Below are 13357 nucleotides of genomic sequence, written 5' to 3'. Positions count from 1 at the left end.
GTAATACATAAGCTCTTAAACTTGTAAATCCATTATTTCAGGCCAGAGATTCAATTTGAATACTTTAGTCTTGCATCCCGCATAATGAATATATGCAAAGAACCTCACCCAGCAATTTTTAGGGATAGTCATAACTTATGTTTGAGCTAGAGTCTATCTCCTATAAAGATGCATCGTCTTGGTGTAAAGACTTCCAGGTACTGGTACTGGACACTGTATTCCTAAAAAAGAGGGCTTCGAATTAAGGGTACATTCTTTCCTGTATGAGAGTACATAATTTATATCCTTTTTAGTTTCTTTTTCTTTCCCCTCAGTTGATATCAACAGAGAATTGCATTTGCCTGTGTATTGTTATTGTCAGCTATATTTTGACAGCTGTGAACATTATTATGTATTGCGCAAAAATAATATTTAGCTTAAACTGTGGGAGATTAAACTTATTTTTTAAAAGTTGTTTGTATCTGAAAAATAGTTTTGAGTTTTCAAAGAAGAAAAAGTCTCCCAATATGACCTGCTTTACATAAAAAAGAAGAAAAGCAAAAAAAGGGATGTTCACATGTCACGGGGTTTTGGTTTTGCACATTTGATTTTGACAAATGCTGATACCTGGAAAATGTTTGCAATAATTAGTTGAAGGAAAAATCCATTCGTTTTTATTCTCAATAAATTATGTAGTGAGGCACCATCTAAAACCTCTATGCTTTTTTATGCCTTGGCTATAGTTAGAACAAACTCTTAAAACCTAGGAGAACAGAGTTTAATGTATGCAAAAAAAGTCAGCAGCAGATTGAAGTTTGTCTTACTTATGCCCTCTTGTGTACATTCTTGATAGTGCAGTCTTTCATTGTATGAAAACATTTTCAAGTACACTAATTATTATTACTTTTTTTTACAACTGCCTACAGAATAAGATTATTTATTCTTGACTTTTTTTAAGAATGCTTTTAGTATTTGATTTTATACTGAATTATTGTGAATACTAGATATTTCATTTATGTAAACAATTAAAAATACATATATATTTTACAAAATGAAACATGCATTTCATATCTTATGGATACAAGTTGAACTTTATAATCTGAGCTTTTTAAAAGACCTGAATATTGTGCAAGTGTTCGGTAAAGCACCTGAGGATGAAAGCAAATGTAAGGATTAGTATGCTGGTGTGCATACATGCAAAAATATAAATGTTTTGTTTATTTATTCTCTTACTAGGACCTGGGGAAGGCATAGTAACTGAATAGAAAAGCAATCTAATTGTCATCAAAGCACCCAGTTCCATGCACAGTCATAAATGATGTGACAGAGAGGGGGTAAACCCATGCTGAGCGGCAAAGGGGTGAGGGCTGGAGGAAAGGGATATTTTACTGACAACAAATGATGTGAAGGTAAAATCATAGCAAGTTCAAAACAAGCTTGAAAATTGGAGCAGGTAAGTAAATTAGGTTTGTCAAGAGCTTTCAACCCTATTAGCTGTCTTCAGCAGCATCTAATAGGTGCCATTTCAGGCAGGTTTTTAAATCTATTTGATGTAGCTGACTTACTAGATCAACAAAGTAGATTTTCATCTGCTGTCTTTTCTCCAGGTATTACTCTGTTTTTCCCGAGATACTTCTGTACTGGAGCACTTCACTTACAGTAGTGCCACCCCTCCCAAATCGTACATACGAGGTAAAAGGATTTGTTATAAGGAAAGATCGTGTAGATTTTTATTGACTACTACAGTGGTATGATGTGTAAATTTGCTTTATGTTCATTATACCTACTAGGTGACATTTGAAACAAAGTTAATATAAACTTCATGTATCCAGTTGACATCAGCACAGATTCTGTTAGAACAGTTTAGAAGCTGATCACTGGAAGGCCAGTTTGTGACATTGTTCTTCTACTGTAGTTTTCTGTGTTTAATTCTCCAATGTTTTACCAAGATAAATTAAAAGCGCAACTATATCAATATGGTAAGATATTGACAACATCTGTCTTCATCAGAGCTAGGAATTTAAATATACAACGTTGTTCTCTGCAGCTTCAACAAATTTAGCAACTGGAAGTGGTAGCAGGGTGTTATCTTCCTGCAGCAGTGAGTTTTGCAGATATTTGTAGACAGGAGCAGAAATTGTTGCTAAAAAACTGTGGGCTCTGTTGAAGGTCTGGGATACCAGAGCTCTGCCAAGCAGATTTATGCTGCTTTTTTTCAACGTGTGGCATCTTCCAGATTGTTATGTTACTCTTGGATGGTTTTTGGCTTAAGTTCTTGTGTCTTGTTTTTCTCAACAATCTTAATTGTATTGTCAGTCCACTTGCTTCCTCTGCCAGCTTCTAATGCCATACCTGCGGGTTCTTTTTCCTTGCTTCTTAGATCCTTACCTGCCGTGGCTTTACCCAGAGGTTCCATATTTTATCTTCTCTCTTGAATCCTTCAGCCATCCAATCACTTGTTTTTCCTTGTACTTTTACCTTCTGCATTCCTATTGTCTTTCTTGGTCCCTCATGCCAGTGTATTTAGACTCGTGTGATCCCCACCCCAAGGACTTTTTTTGAACAGAACCTCTGCTTAAGGTTTTCCTCTTGCTGCTTTTTATGTCACTAGAGGCAATGTTTGTTTTCCAATTATTTTCTTCTTCCTTTATTGCTTTGTAGACCTTTTCTTTCTCCTTAACTGAATTAGGGCATTTTCTTTACCTGCTTCTTGGAACAAGCAAAGGGCTCACCTGAGAGCAGAACCAGCAGTGGGATCCCAGGTCTCATTTAAGGCATAAAGCCAGGGCAGCCCAGAAACACAGCTATGGGGAGCATCCTACTTATTCCTATATAAATCTGGGGAATGAAGCTGCTGAAATCTAAATCTCAGCTGAACCTGTGCAGTGTAAATCCAAAAGGCTTGTAGGTCCTATTTTTGGCTAACCTTCCAAGAGGTGCTTTATGCTAAAAATACCCTCCTTTCAGATTACAACTCTGTGCTGCACAGCAAGCAAAGTAAAAAATACGGTTTAGTTTAATGGAACAACTGATTTCTGTAATTGGATAATAGTGGATTTTATTATAGTGGGGTAGCAGGCAAGGGCTTGGCAGGTTAATTTTGAATTTAATTCAGTCAATTCATGCTATAGGAGTACATCTAAGCCCAGATTCCGTTGAACCTGATAAAAGCACCCTGTACTAAATTCTTCCGTGTAAAGAATATTTATAGAGGTATAAACGATCTGTGACTACTCTATACATTTTCACATAAGTAGTTATGTTTTCTAGTTCAATGTTCTCATTTTAAAACTGAAATAATTACATTTTTACTTAGTTGTAATTATGCTTAAAAACGCTTCAGTTTTTCTAATTAAATTGCCTATTTTTAATAGTGCTTTCTAAATTACTAGGTTCTGTAGTTAAAAGTAAAGTTGACTAATTAACATGTTCATTTTGCAGGGAAGAGAAGAAGTTATATGGTCGGTCTATACTATCAGTGGTGGTCTAAAGTAATCTTTGGTATCCAACAGATTAATTTTTATTGGTTATATCAAAACTCTACCTTTCATCCTTCTTCTCTGTTGCAGGCTTAATGAAGCCTTGAGTATTTTGCATCTGTTCTTGTATAATTTTAAATGCCTTTCCTGTCCTTAGGTCAGTCTGCCGCAGCCTGTTAGAGTTATGCCCTTAACTGTATCCCCTGGTAGATCTTCACGGTCTTCAACGTCTGCAGCAAACATGTTTAGAGCTGCTAAGACACACCCAAATAAAAACTCTGTGGGATAGCATTGCTGAAATTTTCCTCCTCTTTTGTGTCATCCTTTCTTATCAGTGTTGCGTTTCAGTTCTATAGCTGATACTATACCTGTCCTATTGCATTGCTTGCTTGTTTTAGACAGTATTAAATGGTCAATAACCTAATTAGTTATGATTTTATAATTGTAACTTGGATTCTGCCTTTTCAGTTTAAAACTTCACAGCTTTTAACAGTTTAATCACATTTTAATTGTGGTTTGATGATTCACAGGAAAAGTCGGAATGGAAGAATATGCTGTTTTCTATCCTCCAAATGGTAAGAATTAGACGATTGCCTCCTCTAGTGGTAGATTGGAAAGATAAAAGATATTTTTCTCAAATACACAATAACTTCTTTTTCTGTTACAAATTATGTTTTGCTGTTGTTCTGTGAAGTTCATTAATTTAAAGAAGTAAACTGGACTAAAGCTACTCAAAACCACATGCAGCCTGGTGTTAGTACTCATATACAGAGTTTGTCTATGTGTGTGGAAGAGAGGAGGAAAACAACTTCTGGTGCAGCAGCTTTTATTCCAGTTTTGTATCAACTCTCAGAGGATCTGAGCAACATATATGGAAACTGACCCCCAGCTTTTCAGTGCTTAACAAACCACACTAAAATATTCTCCTTTCAAAATTTCTCTTCATTTTAAAAATTCAGATGTAACTGATCTATATAATCTTATGTTAATATCATTGCTGTTGTTACTTAAGTTTTTTAAGTTCTTCTTTTCAGCTCTTATTTTGACCATTTCAGTCACTCTCTATTGAATCCTTTCCCTGTTTTTGTGCTGTGTTTGTATTTTAAGTTCAAGCTTTTTGCTCTTGCTTTCAAGGCCTTACATCACCAATCTTAAATCTCTGTCTCTGGACTCGTCTTTTATGTCTTCTCTATTCCAGTGTGTCAGTTGTAGTGCATACATTTCTTCCCCCTTCTTCCATTTTTGCCTCACAATGCTTTGAAGCTTTGTAGCCATGAAGCATTGTCCTTATGACCTTTTGCCAAAGCAGCTCCCTTTTCCTAGTTCTGTAAACAAATGGGAGCTAAGACCAGCTGGAAATGAAGAAAGAACTGTCGTCATACAACTGCCAAGTCCTATAAATGTCTTATTTGAGTACTACATGAATTACTAGAGGTCTTGACCTCCTTTTTTTCCCGCTCTCTCCTTGTCAGTGCATGACATCTATGGGTTGTCATTTATCTGAAATTAGGTTCTGACTTCAGCAAAGCTTATATGTAGTAACTTCATGGAAATGGAACTTTACTTGGCTTTCTAGGGACTGCAGCATGTGTTTTGGCATGTAGTTGGTTGTCCTGAAACAAGTGATTCAATTCCAATACTTAAATTGCTACAAGATTGAGATATAAGACTGCAGGTGCCATAACAAGGAAATACGTTATTCTTCCGGTAGGCAGAATAAAATCTAGAGACTTGGGGAATGAAAGTACTTTTTCTTTTCTTTTGGAGGATAAAAAGAAACATAAGAGAACAAAAAAATGTTTTGGTGTTTTTTTGTTTTGTAGGTGTAATTCCTTTTCACGGCTTTTCTATGTATGGTGAGTATGACTTTAATAAAATCTTAAAACCTCAGGATTGCTTTTTATCATATTGCAGTTTAAAGCTGTAAGTACTTTTCTGCAACTTTTAAAGAAGTATGAAGACTGTTGTATATAATTTTATAAATTCCAGGCTGTTTCCATTTACTTATATTACAGCGGCTACTGTGTGTGAGCTGCTTCTTTGAGAGCTAATAGCTGAGCTATACATCTAAATGTATATGAATAGAGGGATAAAGTTTGCTGACAGAGTGCTTTTTTCTTGTGTTGTACTTCTGGGTAGACCAAGTTACCTGTGAAAAGAGTTCTTAAAAAAATGAACTCTGTGAATGTCCTGGCACTGTATCCATTTGCCTAGAAAAGGTGTTAAAGGAGCATTAAATAATAGAATAGTTGCTACTTCAGTGCACAGATGAAAGCTCAAATGTCAACAAGATTGCAAGGAAAAGAGCAGAAAAAAATCTCCTCACATCTCAGACATAATGAAAGCAGCCAGTCCAGAGAGACTCCAGCAATGTGAGACTGTTTGTTACAGCTTTCCAGTTTTTAACTTTGATTTATCAAAGGTATTTGTGGTGTCACAGGGCAAGCAGATTTTTAAGAGTATGATTAAAATACTATGTTTTGCTGATAATGAAGTTTAATGATCACATGATCATTAAAATCAGGCAATTTAAACATGAAATGCAAGTTTGAACCAAAGTAGGGAATCTTAAGTCTTTCAAGTCATTAACAGCTTAGTTACAAACTCTTCTTGAGGTACTCAGTAGAAGGTTTTTATTTCTGTGAACTGCTTTTCAAAATGTTTGGATTTGACTCTGCCCTTGAGAACAGTGTCTTCCCAAACTGGGTGTGAGCTTCTTCCCTCCCTCCTACCCTCTCACTTTGCCAGGGCTCAGAATATGTTGCTTGTGAGAAGGAGGGAGGCTGAAAAGCAAGGCAGCAGAAACACAGTAGCGTAACTCTAGGTTGTGCATGTGGTAGCCGAGACCAAGCAGAGCATCCTGTGTATTCCCTGCTGTGCTGCTATAGGAGGAACTATCTGGAGCCTTATGTGAATCTTGTACACTTTGCATGTTCACATGCATACGCTCACAGGGTGCCGTCAAGCACTGTTCTGTTATCCTCTTGGCCTTTATGTAGATAGGCACGCTGCCAAGTCTTCCACCTCCATCTTCACACTAGTAACACTCTGCTTTTCTTAACCCTACGTAAATACACATCTCTGTGTATATCTTGTCCTGCCTCTCGTACACATACACCGCTATTTTCTATTAAGCCACCTTCTTTGATAGATACATATATGAAAATGGATTCACACATGCATACACCCATATACACAAATGTAGATATAACCCTGTGCATATTTATACATATGTGTGGTGACAAACATATCCATATCCCTAGCTTTGTGTAATTAAAACTGAGAGGGATGGTGAATGTAGAGATAGAGACTATGAGTGTGTTAAAATGTAACCTGTCATCCATAATGAATGTACCTGTAAAATGAAGCAGTAGATGTGATGGCTGGACACATAAAAAGGCTGGTTGTTTACTGAAGTGTGTATAGAACAACTGTCAGTGAAACGTGTTGAATGAATGGAGTAGCTGTCAGAGGGAACTGATTATGTTTGTGCAGCGTATACATGGAATAGGTTTATCTATATGCTAGGCTTTTACAAAAAGAAAAAAGTGACTGATGGGACAAAAGTTTGAGAACTGCTGCTTTACGAATGTAGCCAGCTCTAATTTTGAATCAGGTATACTAAATGACTTCTGAACCGTAAACTACCAGGTGTCTATGATTTGCAGATCTCATAAGAAATAAACAGGTCTCTATCAGTCTGTCATACTTATGTGGTGTCATTTGTGACAACTAAAAGCTTTTTTTTTTAGTATTTTCATTTGCACAACATCCATCTTCAAGCAGTGAACTTCCTCCAGTCTTACATATGGGGAACCAAATGTGAGATGAGCACTGGCCTAAGGGCACATTGGAAGTTATAGACAGTTGAATCAAAAACTTACACTGTTCAACATATTGTTGCCTTATACCCCAGAAAGCTATACTTAAAGCATATTTCTTATACTTCAGAATCTGTAGTAAGCAGGTACTAATTAGTTTAGATTCTTGAAATATGTAGAACTATTGCTTAGAATGTATTGTAATCCCTTTCTTAACTTTTTATATTAAGTGATAGTCTCTTTTATAACATACGTCTTTTGAAGTAGTTATTTTAGTATTGTTTTTGTAAATTGTACTACTATAAATTACTTGGTTTTTTCTTCATACTTCATGCACTTAATCATTGAACTTTTTTAGCAGTTTACAGTGTTGAGTCAATTATAATTCTTTTATCCTTTCAGTTGCTCCACTTTGTTTTCTGTACCATGAACCTTCCAAATTGTATCAGATATTCCGTGAGATGTATGTGCGTTTTTTCTTCAGGCTCCATTCCATCTCTTCTCATCCTTCTGTAAGTTCATCAGGAATTAAAACCCACTCACCTTATATTCTGTTTGTTATGGAACAATAATATATGGTGGCATGATTTTCTATGCAATTGAACTATATCCTTTTAAGTGTAATAAAATATTTCAGGCAAGCTTGGAAAAATTATTAGGTAACTAGTTTGGATATTTTTCTTTTCTACATCAATGTTAGTATTTGCTGTAGATTATCGTGTACTGGAAAATAATACAGTTCTCATTTTATGAAGGTATGGTGGGTTTTTTGAGTCAACCCTTTTATGTAATAGGCTTCTCAGTTCAAAAAGTCACATAAATGCATACTCACTTTCATTTTAATTGACTACATCTAAGTGCACACTGATGTATTTTCTGGGGTAGAAGGACTAAAATAGTGTCCTATATATACAGAGATACTGTTTCAGTGTTAACAAGTTAATATCTGTTTCATTAATTCAAGTATCTTTGTGTGACAGCACATGCTTTATAGCAATACTAGACAAATTTAAATAAATTTGATTGTTTGTGGGAACAGATGTCTTGAATGTAAGACAATTGGCTTCTCTCCTGTTTTTGAAGAAAAAACATAGTACACAATTTTTTTTCCTCTTTCACAAAGTGCTGAACAGTTATTTTACATTTCTGAGTTAAAAGAAAATCTTTGATACACCATTTCAAAGCTGTGCATTGTGTTTTGTAATAGCAGGGGAATGAGTTGGAAAGGTTCTATTCATTTTTATGGTACTTTTCAAAAGAAATTTTAAAACGTATTTACATCTAACTTTTTTGTAGTTATCGCCATTGCTGTTTGTTTTTCATTATCAGAGAAATACTGTTTCTCATATCCTCTGCTTTTTAGTGCAACTGAAGTCTATTTCACTAAAGTGGAAATATTTCAAGTAGGTTGTGTTATAATAACCTACTAAGTACTTAGAGCCTGACATACAAATACCATAAGTAACTTAGAGCTGAAAGGGTCTGTCGCAACATGTTACATTGCTAATGCATACACAGAATTGTAGGAGCAAGGCTTTACTGGCTGAAGGCATTAGAGCTGCTTTGCCCTGCTTACCTGAGCTGTATTTCATATTATTAATAGTGTTTTATTGCTTGAATTAAAAATTCATGGATACTTACATGCTGATACTGTTTTCTCAGATTTGACAGGATGAGTGTTAGTATTCAGGATATGATCTTGTTTCATTAGGGCATTGTATCATTATGTTTGCTGTTTGAGACTCTTTTACAAACCCATCTGCCGCAGCTCTTTTATCACCTTCGAGAAATTGGGGCTCAGCCGTAAGTACTTCTTTCTGAATTGCTACAAATGTTGCAGATTCATTGTTCTGAAAACACTGTTCTCTAGTATTTTAATGTAAAAAAATTATGCAGAAGTGCGAACAATGGTGTGCTGTTTTTCTTTGATGGTCAATTGGAGTTTTTTCTAACCTGCATATACGCGCTTTGTGCATTTCTCCTGTGTGCTCTATGAAAAAGAGGAGAATTGCTCTATGAGAAACACTGTGTTGTTCAGCTAAATTTCAGTTATTCATGTCAGATCTGTTGGAACTAAATGATCTATTTCCTAGAGGACAGAAGACACAGAAATACGTTAGTTACAGCAGAAGCTACTGGAGGGGGAGAGAGAGCAAGAGGCTGTCGTGCTGTAGTGTACTCATGGCAACTGCAATAGGACCTAAAAATCTTGCTGCTGCAATTGGTATCCATCATAACAGTAGAAAGGATGAAACAGAAAACAGAAAGGGGTGATAATAACTGAGGATCCCTCTAATGTGATTGTTTGTTCAGAATATTTTAATGATATTAGTTGTTTATCAAATGTAATGCTAAATAGTTTTCTGATGGCTTCAGCAAAGGAAAATATTGATTATTAATGCAGCAAGAGAAAATGGCTATTCTTCCTGCAAGAGAAATGCAAAAGAATAATGAAATATTTTCAATTTATAGAGGATCTGCCTGATCATTATGAGAGACAGAAATATAATAACTATTGTTTATCACTTGTTTGCAGGTTACGAATTTCATTTAAATGGATGGTACGAGCGTTTTCTGGTTATTTAGCTACAGATCAACTCTTGCTTCTGTGGGACAGGATCCTGGGATACAACTCTTTAGAAATTCTTGCTGGTAATAGAATTATTTTTACAAAACACATGGATGTATGGCAAATACATATTAGCTTCAATGTAATTTGTAACAAGAAGAAAATAATTGTTCTTTGAATGCTGAAAGCGGATTATATACATGTCAGAGTATACCTTTTAGAAAACTAGACTTGCATCTCTAACAAAAATATGCAAGTCAACATTTTTTATGATAGCACTCCAAAAATGCTCAGTTCTCTCAGAGCAGAACATAGGATGTTCTCCCAGTTTCAGTGGGAATGATAAACGACTTCATCACCTTTCACAAAATGCAAGATTTGTGCTACTCATTTATGACAAGTACTTAGAGCAACTGAGAGTTACCTTGATATTGCTTGATTTCTTCTTTCAAAATCACATTTTTTAGGAGACTTGGAGAGTTTTGTACTTATTTTTTATAAAGGAAATAATGTCCTAGGATTTATGCAGAGTTTAAGATGGGGGTTCTAAAGATGTGCCTTCAGTTGGGTCAGTTTTTAAATATGAGGTTGGTGAACAAAAGAGGTTTTGGTGCTATTTTTATGTATGGCACCTATGTAAAGAGTTAGAATTATGTAAGATAGTACAAAACAAATGAACATTTTTTTTTAAATGTTATATAATATTTACAACTGAAGTATTGCAATTTCAATAGATTAAGTCTATTGGCTTGGAAACTAACGAATTGTAAATCACTTTATCCCTTTTAATTAAAAGCTAGTAATTGTAAACTGAGGTGTTTTGACTCAGTCTTTTCTGAAAGAATCCTGTATTTTTCCTATCTGTCTTGAAGAACAGCCAAAGAAATTCAAACACAGCCATCCATTGTACAATATTCTTCAGAATCAAAATAATTACTCTAAAGGAGTGAGAATACATCAAGATTAGTCCTAAGCACTAATTAACAGATCAGCAACTTAAATACTGGGCATTTTCTTTCAGTCCTGGCAGCTGCTGTGTTTGCTTTCCGAGCGGTCAACCTGATGGAGGTGACATCACTGGCTGCAGCTGAAGTAAGGATAAGTTTCAGTTAGAGGAGATTGAAATAGTTTCTGATGCTTTGCCAACAAGAGTAACTTAAGCTTCGCGTGGCACGTGGTACATAGTGAAAATCTTTCTGCCTAAATTCTTACCTTAGATAAAAAAATAAGGAAATTGTGAACATGCAGTACATGATACTGCTTTTCTGGAGTGAAGGGAAACATTTGCTGCAAAAATGCAGTGTTATCTAATTGTACAAAATAATTTGATTTTTTTTCTGTTTTAACATATGATTCATGTTTGTGGGATGTATTGATTTTAAGATATTGTAGAGGTTTCTACCTTTTTATCAGTGTGTTTTAATGTTCTTGTTTCTGTGCTCTTTGATATTACAAGGATTTTACCATGTTACTTTTGTTAATACTGAATCTCAACTTTCACTGAGTACTGTCATGGGAAATGAAGAAAACTAAGTCATAAGATGAAGATAATTATTGCTTATCTTTAATAATTTGTTAAAATACTTTTTTTCAAAAAAAAGATTATGTATTTTTTTAAAACTTTGAAAGCTTGTGATGACTCTTCCTTTTTTTTTTAACATACTTTCATGAGAAGACACTGACTGTTTGAGTCATTACATTGGACTTACTTCACAAGTACTAGCCAAGCCACAGGATAAGGATTCTTAATTCCCAATTATTTTTAGAAGCAAGTTGAAATGCTAGACCCCTTATTCACCCATGATGCCATGTATATTTGAAGTAAGTCTAGAGGCTAAAATAAAGTTACTGGTTTATATGTGTAAACATATGCTTTTTCTTTGAAATGTTGGAATGGAAAATAAGGTACTAACGAAAAGCAGCATAATTTGTTTCTAGCCACACCTGAATCTAATTATTGTTAGTATTTTAGTCAGTATTTGAATCTTCTTCTAACTTCGTGACCTGCTTTTAAAAAAAATATGATTCAACTGTCGAGTTTTACAAGTCTTTGGGTTTTTTTTATCTTAGGCTGTGCTTGCTGACCTTTCAACCCTGAAAGTTATGCCTCTTCTTCAAATCTTCTTGTTTGCTACTGTCACTTGATCTGCTTCAACAATACTGATACCACAATTCCAGTCTTTCTTGAGAAGCTAATCACGAACTATGCAATGTCTGCATAAAACCAAAATGAAACTGTATGTATAATATTAATTTGGAAATAATGATCTTTAATTTTCTAACTGAAAACAATACCTTTGCATACGAATGTGTGCAGTGCATGCTACTGAATTTTACCATAACAGTAGTGGTTTGCTTGTACGTTGAGAATGACTGCTTGTGCAAACAGTATGAATCAATGTATAAAATGCATGTAATTTTAAATTAAATAAAGTAAATGTAATTTGTGATCTGATTTTGTGATTTTAATGTCAGAGTTGTAAAAGCTTCCTTTTAATATTAAATGACTTTTTCAAGGTAGAGGATATCGGTTCAAATAATGTCAATTGAGAAAATAAAGATACTTTAACTTGCAAGGATTTTTTTTCTCATTTCCTAAGGAAAAGATAGGATCACACACCAGTTCTGCTGTTTCTATCTTATTTGTTCTCTTCACAGAAATATTCTCCATGTTCCTTCTCCTGTTAACTACTTTATGAATTCTTTCCCTATGCAGAGATGTAGTCATGCTTTCCCCACTCATTTTCAGCCAGGTATACAGCTGTCTCAGGCATCTTCTAAACTCCTACCAGAGTCCCATCAAAGGCCCCATGTTGTAAAATATGTTCCCCTGCACAGAAGACCTGAGCATAGCTTCCTTCAGAACTTGTTGGAGCCATTCCTTGCATAAGCCAAAATATTCCCCTGAGAATGATGCCAAGAGTCCTTTTGCCGTGCCCCACACCCTCTTCGAGAGAGCAGTGCTTTGCCTTTGCCAGTTTTCCAGCAGCTCTGATTCAACAGCTCAGGCTTCAGCTCAGAATCCAAACTCCTGCTGGTGTGTGACGGATTGTCACTACACTGTCAGGCTGGCTCATGGTCTGTAGTGATCGTACTGTTTTGTGAGGTCTTCCAGCTTTTTTCCACTGATTTGTTTAGTACCAAAGTTCATGTCTATAATCTGACTTGATTAATCATATCTCAATACCTGACAAATTATCAAAGTTAAAAAAACCATAGTGGGTAATGTAGCCACCACGTATGCCGCAGGACTTTCCTCTTCACCAAAGTTACACGCATGTAGTTGTAATCATTTGTCATACATACTGGGTATGTGGCAGCGAAACATGAATCCTTCATAGTTTGCTTGAGAGTTGTCTGGAAAGTGATCTAAGACTCAGATGGGGTTATGAGCTTTGTCTGTGATTCTTGTTGTCTCTATCATCATAATGTGAAGAAACTTACTGAACCTACAGACTGCTAGTAAACTTATAAGGCTAATTTTAAAACAGGTAAAGTTGTCGACTCAG

General features: G+C 35.3%; 1 protein-coding gene across 1 annotated transcript in view; it reads left to right on the top strand.

Annotated features, from left to right (window-relative positions):
* The window catches only part of TBC1D19 (TBC1 domain family member 19), a 51863-nt gene extending 39560 nt beyond the window's left edge, over nt 1-12303 (top strand). Inside the window, exons 14-21 of the mRNA XM_069856217.1 lie at nt 1587-1671; nt 3989-4033; nt 5282-5314; nt 7682-7791; nt 8991-9082; nt 9816-9931; nt 10870-10940; nt 11919-12303. Coding sequence (XP_069712318.1) covers nt 1587-1671; nt 3989-4033; nt 5282-5314; nt 7682-7791; nt 8991-9082; nt 9816-9931; nt 10870-10940; nt 11919-11993 — 627 coding nt within the window. The 3' untranslated portion in view covers nt 11994-12303. The remainder of the gene's footprint in view (nt 1-1586; nt 1672-3988; nt 4034-5281; nt 5315-7681; nt 7792-8990; nt 9083-9815; nt 9932-10869; nt 10941-11918) is intronic.
* The last annotated feature ends 1054 nt before the right edge of the window (nt 12304-13357 follow it).

Source organism: Phaenicophaeus curvirostris, chromosome 4, assembly GCF_032191515.1.
Source record: "Phaenicophaeus curvirostris isolate KB17595 chromosome 4, BPBGC_Pcur_1.0, whole genome shotgun sequence".
Classification (NCBI taxonomy): domain Eukaryota; kingdom Metazoa; phylum Chordata; class Aves; order Cuculiformes; family Cuculidae; genus Phaenicophaeus; species Phaenicophaeus curvirostris.
This window is presented reverse-complemented; position numbering and strand designations above follow the sequence as displayed.